At 39.2% G+C, this 9,459-nt stretch overlaps 1 protein-coding gene across 1 annotated transcript in view; it reads left to right on the top strand.

Moving 5' to 3' along the window:
• Window positions 1–9,459, top strand: part of ptprua (protein tyrosine phosphatase receptor type Ua) — a 502,564-nt gene that overhangs the window by 476,958 nt on the left and 16,147 nt on the right. Inside the window, exons 24-25 of the mRNA XM_037693627.1 lie at window positions 2,244–2,393; window positions 4,808–5,122. Of these exons, the coding sequence (XP_037549555.1) occupies window positions 2,244–2,393; window positions 4,808–5,122 (465 nt within the window). The remainder of the gene's footprint in view (window positions 1–2,243; window positions 2,394–4,807; window positions 5,123–9,459) is intronic.

Raw genomic sequence — 9,459 nt, 5'->3', positions numbered from 1 at the left:
CAGTCAAGGAAATGCACAACACAAAACTGATTCTTCTCCCAACAGCTTACTCCAAAGTGGAACAAACATGACATGACTGTCGACAAGGGAGAGGGCCGGCACCGAAGGATGGGGCACACCAAAGAGACCATCTTAGACCAACATACAGTAACTGGTTTGTTCCTCTTTGGAGTAAGCTGTTGGGGGAAGAATCAGTTTTGTGTTGTTTCCTTGGCTGATGAAGCCTTGTGGATGGAAGGTGAAACGTTTCAGCACAAAAAACAACAAAAAAAGAACTGTCCAGATGATCTGGCTGAAAATTGTTGGATTGTATACCTGGATTATTGAGCATGGACTTTGTTAATAAAATAAAATATTTCAAAATATATGTATTTTTGTTGTTGTTGTGTAATATAAATATTTTATAGTTAATGATGAGTAAACTTATTTTGTTCATCGATGTTGTCTGATTGGTGACGTATTTCTGCCCTGGTGCGCAAAAATGTTTGCCCATAGACTCTCATTAAAAGTTGTACATGCGCAGTTGGCTCCTCTTCAATACAAGAGATAGGACCATTCTGGGCGCACCTCTCCTGCGCCCAGAGCTGGATGCAGCTTGAATTGCATATCACCACGCTCCTGCAGCATGAGGGTGGGACTCCCGCCATGGGGCTGACGTCACAGCCGTCTGTCATAAAGTTCGCCTGATTGACAGCTCAGCTGTGGGAGTTGGAGACGATCGGACAGAGATGCAAAATGGAGAAAGAGAAATTAAATAATTCAGTGAAGTCACTTAAAACAATACATTTTGAGAGAAAAATATATCAGGAGAAGCTAGAGGTGAAAGAGTTCTGACCTGATCAGCCGAACATCAAAATTAATCAGCAGTCCAAAGACAGAGGGACACAGCACACTCTGTATTTTTCCAGGGCCTGGTTTAGCAACAAGGTATTCTGCTTTACCTGCCCCCTTTTTCAAATCAGGATCTGACCCAGCATGGACTAAGACAGTTATGACTGGTTTAAAGCATTTTTTTTTATTTAGAAAAGGTCATCCACAGATCCACCAGAAATTTGCTTCTCTCAAGGATAGAAGGGCAAAAAGTATGTGCAAAAAGTAGAACACTACATGACATTATAATGTTGCTTTTGTTGTTTTCATTCATGTAAATACACTAGTGTGATACCTTAGTATATGTTTTGGTATATGTCTATTGTGGAGTTATAGCCTCCCCAGAGAAAACTCCTCCAGCCGCCACTGCAGATGAATCTGGAAGTCCGGTTCTGGTCCGGTTCACAGTCGGTTCCATGCGGCTCTCTGCATACACTGGGCACCGAAGTCACTATGAATAAGGACCAAACTTTTTCAGATTGGATCAAAACTTTCCCTCCATTTCAGCAGGAGGCAACGGGGTTTCTAGGTAGGGCACTGTTGGCTTCTGGGAAATGTAGTCATTTTGAATGGCGATACAGTATACGCTTTTTGGGAGAAAACTACCAAATGGCGGCGCCTGTCCAAAGTATATTTTTTGTTAACGTTTTACTGTAAAGTATCTCGTACTGTCCCAATCACATGAGTAATATTAAAGTTGATAACCATGTGTTGGGTACAATTTTTGTGTTTGTATATAATCTTATAACCCTGAAAATCTGCGAAAGAGCAAGTCTGCGTAAGTCTAACCACAAAGTATTGAGGGACTACTGTAATGCTAATAAGTTTGGAAAGGTTTTTTCTCCTCAAACAAGTTTTTTATTATTGTACAATAAGTACCAAAATGCTGACATATCTTCTGTTTTACAGCTTCTACTGTTGAAAAACATGTTTCTGTCATTAACAAACACATTAAAAATGGTAAATAAGTTGAAAGGAGTGTCGTGCTTTCCCAGTAATTTAAAATGAATTCCCACGTCTTTGGTCCTTTGTTTGGTTCCATGTCAAAACAACATTTCCTCATGTCCTCGTTAATTGTGCAGCTCTTGATGCTATATAAATATGTTGTGTGTGTAGTGTGTGGCTCTTCTGATATGTAATTTTTCAATTTATCCTCCATTCTATTGACAGTATTTTGTTAGGAAACAATGATTTGTGCAATGCAATGTGAAGATTTGACAGTTGGCAAATTTTAGTCAACATTCAATAGCAGTAATTAAATACAGAAACATTCCTCCAGAGTGGGCAATTAATGGTTGTGACGCCCCTTAGAGAACTACAGGTTTTTGTGTGATTTGGTAAATGTTTGCATGTTCCTCTCCTCCGTCTGTCAGGAGCAGTATGTGTTCATCCACGATGCCATCCTGGAGGCTTGCCTGTGTGGAGAAACCGCCATCCCTGTTTCTGAGTTTGCTCTCAGCTATAAGGAGATGTTGAAGGTCGACTCTCAGAGCAACTCATCACAGCTCAGAGAGGAGTTTCAGGTAACACACATATATCTGAGGAGAGAGAGTTATTGTCTTTGTAAAAAAAAAAAAAAAATCTAAGGAGACAGCTGCGACCCTAGCAACTCTTTCAAATTTAAGGCCTGATCCACGTGAGAATGCCATTTTGTAGATGCAAAAGTTCTTCACTGCTTCAACTGTTTCATTCACACAGAATTTTTTTTTGAGGAGCCTCAAAACTGTATTATTTGGTTCCATCTAGAAAAAAAATGTAAATCCTCTCTTCCATTTTCATTGAAAACATGAGTCTTTATGAGAGTTTCATGAGAGTTAGTAGGAGAGATCATATCTCTCCAGTTTTAGTTTCTCTCCATTGGCTCCCTGTCAAATCCAGAATAGAATTCAAAATCTTACTTCTAACCTACAAAGCTCTCAACAACCTAGCTCCATCTTATATTACAGATCTTACTGTGCCATATTTTCCTAACAGAGCACTTCGCTCTCAAACTGCGGGTTTACTTGCAGTTCCTAGAGTTTCAAAAATCAGAATGGGAGGCAGATCTTTCAGGCTCCTCTCTTGTGGAACCAACTTCCAGTTTCTGTCCGTGAGGCTGACACATTGTCCAGTTTTAAGACTGGGCTTAAGACTTTCCTTTTTCTTAAATCCTATAGTTAGGGTTGGCTTATACTAGAGGAATAATTGACCTCATTTGCTTAAATGAATTTTTTTAATTTAATAGTTTTCATTTGATACTATTTCTATCTTAACGTGATTCTTGACCTGCCATTGTGTATCTGTTCCTGCTTCCTGTCATTTACACAAACATATGGTTCATGGGCAGAGATAAGAAGGTGTCCCGGGAGATGGTTTTGGCTTGTTGTTCTCAGGGCAGAGGGGAAGAATGTTCTTAGCTATAATAATACAAACATCCATGACCTTTGACTAAAAATTCCCTGACAGCACATGCAAACAGAGCACACCCGTCCAAAGCAATCAATCATCATGTACAACAATCAAATGTTTTAGGCCAACTTGCTACTCACAGAAACAGTCTGAGGACTACCAAGGCCACAGTGGTTCAGAAAATGTTTGTAAGCTCAGTCATCATGTTAAAATCCTACTTCTGAGATTCCAACAGGAAGTTGGCTTGAAACACGGCAGTGAAGGCTACTTATAGGACAGATCTGGTTGGCAGGACTGAGGAGGTCCTTTGGATGGGGGACAAAACGTTTCTCACTTAAAGAAACTGCTCCAGATGACATGTTTAACCTTTTTTTGTTGTTATCTACCTGATGATTGAGCTTACAACTGCAATATACCTCAACAAAACATTTGAAAAATGTGGGAGGTAGTTTTACAAGATGAACACAGCAGCATGCACACAGCTGTTTTCTTTTTGTTGTTGTTTGTTTGTTTTTGTTTACCCATATGTTTTTGTTTTGCAATCTATCTACTTCGGCACGTTGAACTATTTTAGCTAATCATAAGTCAAAACATCCAGCTCATTCAGGAGGGGGGGTTCTATGACTTTGGGTTTTTGTACTGCTTCTACTTTTCAAAATATATAACTTTATTTAAAACCATTTTCCATATAAAAATACACTTTGATCTTTTCATTTCCTTCAATAACTTTGTCTTTTGTTGAAAGTGACTTCAAGAAACATGCTATGTTTTTGTCATCTTATGCTGCTTTTAGTTTTAAGCTGCCATTCTGATATTATTAGCTACCACTATGGCACTTTTAGATTTAGCTACAGTTTAGCTGCTTTTAGCTTTTGATAGGTTTACCTTTTAGCCAGGACTTTGTTACTTTTAACTAGCTGTTTTACTTTTAGATAGCCTTATTTATTATTATAATTATTTAGATATATATATCTAATGCATCTAATATAATATCTAATATATATCTAATATAATATATATATATATTAGCTATATAATTATATAGATAGCCTATTATACATTTTAAGATAGTGTTTTCTTCATTTTCGCTTTTAGCAACAATTAGGCTTGTTTTAACTTAAATAACTGTTTCAGCTTTTGTCAATCTAATTCAAGGTCATTAAGCTCTTAACATTTACAATGTAATTTCTATCGTTGTCTTCTAAATTACTTTCATAATAAGTTTATTCTCTGGGTATGAAATTGAAAAAAAAAAACAGTATATATATATATATATATATAATTAAATATGTTTAGTGTTTTATAAATGATTTCCTGTTGGTAAATAATGTTGGTCGGGCTTGTCTAGTTAGAACACTCAGAATCATTCATAAAGTTCTCATTTAATTTTTTCATCTGGCTTTGATCTTTGCAGCAAATTTTATTTCGTGTCTGTCACATTATTTCTGCATCTAAACTGGGAGCTCATTGTCAAAAAACATGTCAACCTTTGGAATCATCTTCTCTCTTCCTCCTTTCGGCTCCTGCTCTTCTCCTTCTTCATCCTCAGACCCTGAACTCTGTTACTCCTCACCTGGATGTGGAGGAGTGCAGCATCTCCTTGATGCCCAGGAACCGTGAGAAGAACCGCAGCATGGACGTTCTTCCACCTGACCGTTCCCTGGCTTTTCTCATCACCACTGAGGGAGAAAGCAGCAACTACGTGAACGCAGCGCTGGCTGACAGCTTCCTCCGACCTGCCGCCTTTGTGGTGACGCCGCACCCACTGCCCGGCACCACCACCGACTTCTGGAGGCTAGTGTATGACTACGGCTGCACATCTGTGGTGATGCTCAACCAGCTCAACCAGTCCAACTCTGCATGGGTAAGAGAATGAAGAAAGAGGAGAATAATTATTGCAAATTTAGCAAGTTATGTAGCCTTTTATTTTATTTTTTAACTCTGTTAATAACTATTGGTCAGCCTTGTAGACAAATATTTCAGAAACCATCCATCCATCCATTTTCTTTACCCGCTTTTTCCATTTAGGGTCACGGGGGTCGCTGGTGACCATGTCCAGCAATCACTGTGCGAGGGGCGGGGTACACCCTGGACGGGTCCCAAGTCCATCACAGGGCCACATAGAGACAAACGAGACAAACAACCATTCACTCTCTCACTCACACCTAGGGACAGTTTAGAGTTACTAATCAATCTAACATGCATGTTTTTGGTCTGTGGGAGGAAACTGGAGCACCCGGAGAAAACCCACGCACGCACGGAGAGAACATGCAAACTCCACCCAGAAAGGCCCCTGGACCGGGGTTTGAACCAAGGACCTGCTCGCTGAGAGGCAACAGCTCTACCAGTTGTGCCACTGTGCTGCCCCATTTCAGAAACCAATGGACTAATTTTTTATAAAGCATTGAAAACTGATTACATATGAGAGTCTGCCCAGTTTTAGAAGGCCTCCTCAGCCAACTAACTTTAGAAATAAATTATAAATATAACTCAGCTGTTGAGCTAAAGGCTGTTTCAGAGCATAATCCACAACACTTGCTCTCAGGATCTTGTGCAAATTGTGGCTTCACACTGGTCATCCCTATGAGTCTGTTAAGAAAATATCACATGAAACTCTTGCCAGAATTCAATTCAACTCTCAGAAAATAATAAAACATCGATATGGAGTCAATCCAATTCAGTATGACCTTAACAAAAAATGTGCAATAGGCAACACAAAAATAACTCTCAACTCCATCAGTTTTAAATATATTAAGTAAAAGCTTTATGTTTAGTTGGTGATAGTCATCCTAATGATGTTCTTTGAGTGGCTAAATATCTCACACATCTCACAGTATGAGATTGCACAAAATGTCCTTCAAAATGATTTGAGTAAAATGGCTATGATTCATGTTCATCATCATATAATTTAAGTATAAAAGACATGGAAGGCAATGAGCGACATGCATTCCCTCAAAAAATAACGATGTCTTCAGTATAATAAGCTTTATCTTCTGCCACCAGTCCAGCTTTTCCTCCTGGAAATGTGCTTATTATTTAAAGTGCATACAGGTAGAGAACTGAGCGTGTCTCAGCCAATTTCCTACCAATTCCACACATTGCAAGGCAAGCAGTGAGTAAAAGACCAGAGCAAAGGTACTGACATGAAAAGCAACTGGAGCCAGTAAGATGTCAGGATCCCTTTCAACTTCAGCCCGTTCTGTAGCAGACTCATCTGCAGAGAGCAATCCCTTATCCCTGAGAATTCACCCGACAGCCATTCAGTCCGTGCAGCTAGAGACAAGGAGCTATTTTACTGCTGCGCAAACAAAACCTTACTTTTACAGAAGCATTTTTTTTCTCATACAAGGAAACTCTTTAAAGACAGAAAATTAAAGAAAAAATCAAATAATCTTTTTTTTATTTTTTTTTATCAAGCTGATTGTCACATCTACAGACAGACCCCAAGCTCAGGATGAAAGATTCCAAGTCAGTCTAAACTTTTATAAATTAGGACAGTCCAAGTTTACCATTTATAACCCAGTTCAGTAACATCAGAGTTCATTTTACATCCAGTTCTTTCATTCAACTTTTATTTATATAGGTTAATCCCATTGAGCCTCGGGGACTCATTTACAAGAGAGACCTGGTTTTAACAAAGAGTGAAGACAACAATGGACAACAACAACGACAACAATAGACAGTTATAAAGGATGCGTACAAATTGAGAGTAACGAGTGACAATAAAATGGTATTTAAAAGAAAATGTAACAAAAAAACAGCTAGGTTGTAAGGCAAATTAGTAAAAACAGGAACATGTCTGTTGGTTTTTGCCAATAACTTAACAGATGTTTGAAGCCACTTAGAGAGGTCAAGGTCGAGAGCTTCAGATCTTTTTGCAAGATATTCCAGGAAACAGGAGCGGAGCAGGAGAAGACCCTTTTGCCAAGTTCAGTCCTCACTGAGGGAACACTGCAGGTAATAATGTCCTGAGAGCGCACGCTGTAGCTGCACTCACGCAGAGACATGAAGGAGGAGATGTATGAAGGCAGCAGACCAAGAAGTGATTTAAAGATGAAAATGTACCAGTGAGAGAGTCTGTGTGAAGTTAATGATGTCCAGTTAACCAGTGAAAACAGGGTGCAGTGGTGGGTACGATAGTTACAACCAGTTATGAAACTTAACGCACCATGATAGACAGTGTCCAACATCTGCAGGGTTCTTGTAGGTGCATTCATGTAAATAATATCACTGTAGGCAGTGGAGGGAAGGAAAGTCACAGTCACGAGGTGTTTCTGTGACTTCTTTGACAGTTAAACAACAGTCCAACTAAATCCAATTGGAATTTAGTTTAATTCACTTTAAAGGTCAAATTTAAATTGAGGTCAATCAGAACAGATTTATCTCTTTACATCAGCTGACCCTTAGAGTTCCCACAGGTGGATTTATTTACCTATGCGTGTGACGTATGAAAGAGATAATTTGGGCTTCTATGCAAAGAGGGTGAATTCATATCATCTTTCAGCTTATGCAACGAAACAGAATCCCAAGAGCCGTGAAGATTTTTTGCAAACTGTTGTATATTAAACCTTAGAATTTCTAAGGTGTTAACTCATTATTATATCCATCAATTATTATATTTACCAGCTTCTCCTTTGCAGTTTGCAGGGGTGCCTATACCCAGAAGTCAATGTGCAAGATACGGGGGACACCCTCTGCAGGTTGCAAGTCCATCACAGAGCCACATAGAGACAAACAAGATAAAGTCATTCATTATTTCACTCACACCAAGGGACAATTTAGGGTTATCAATAAACCTAACATCCATGTTTTTGGCCCGTGGGAAGCAACCGGAATACCCAGAGTAAAACCATGCATGCACAGGAAGAACTTGCAAACTCCACCTAGAAAGATTTGCAGGCAAACTGGCAACTTTCTAGCTGAGTGGCCACAGATCTCCTAACTACACCATGGTGTCACCCCATTATTTACATCCACTCGCCAATCACTTTATTAGGTACACTTTGCTAGTACAAGGTAAAACTTCTTTTTTTTTTCAGAACACTAATATTTTTTGTGGCACAACTTTAATATGTAGGAAACATCCCTCAGCCATTTTGGTCAATACTGACACATCCCATCCATCCATTATCTTTACCCGCTTCTTCCTTTCCAGGTCATGGGGGTCACTAGTGCCCATGTCCAGCAGTTACTGTGCAAGAAGCAGGGTATGTCCTGGACAGGTCTACAGTCCATCACATGGACACATACAAACAACCATTCATACTCTCACTCACACCTAAGAACAATCTAGAGTTACCAATTAATCTGTCTTGGTCTGTGAGAGAAAAAAAAAAGCACCTGGAGAAAACCCAGACATGCATGGAGAGAACATACAAACACAATCCAGAAAGGTCTGGTCTGGAAGGCAAAGTTCCAGGTCAGAATTTAATCTGGAAACTATCTCACAGAGGGGCAGCAGCTCTACCAACCATTGTGCTGCTCATGATAGCTTCCCACAACGTGAAAATAACCATGTGAGATCTGGTAACTGTGGATACCATTGGAGTGCAATGAATCGAGACTCAGGAGACCACGCAATGTTTGTCTACGCTCTTATTATCCAATTTTTGTGAGTCTGTGTGAATTTTAGCCTCGGTCCTTAGCTGACAGGAGTGGCACCTGGTGTGTTCATCTGATGCCGTAGCCCACGGATGTGTTACATGTTTAGAGATGGTAGTCAAGAGACTGTGGTTACTAGGAGTGATTATTTGAACAGCTGTTGCCTTTCTATCATCTCTAATCAGTTTGCCCATTCTCTTCTGCTCTCTGACACAAACCAGACATTTATATCCACACAACTCCACTGATTTGGACATTTTTATTTTCAGATTGTAAACCCTAGAGTTGTGTGGGCAAATTTCATAGGATCAGCAATTTTCAAAATATTTTCAAGTTCAAGTAGGTTTATTGTCATTTCACCACATGTAGTACATGAGGTGGAATGAATTATGTACACAGGGTCCCATTTACACCAAACAATAGCAAAAATATATAAAGTGTAAAAGGAAAACAGTGCATAAAGATCTAAGATATACACTAAACAAACACCAGACGGTACGTTAAAATATCTACGATATATGCTAAACACTAATAATGCAAAACAATATGGCGTAACAACAGCAGCATATTTTTTTTCATTTACCCTTTATTTATCCAGGT

The sequence above is a fragment of the Nematolebias whitei genome, chromosome 19 (genome assembly GCF_014905685.2).
Source record: "Nematolebias whitei isolate Nwh7 chromosome 19, NemWhi1, whole genome shotgun sequence".
Taxonomy (NCBI): Eukaryota; Metazoa; Chordata; class Actinopteri; order Cyprinodontiformes; family Rivulidae; genus Nematolebias; species Nematolebias whitei.
This window is presented reverse-complemented; position numbering and strand designations above follow the sequence as displayed.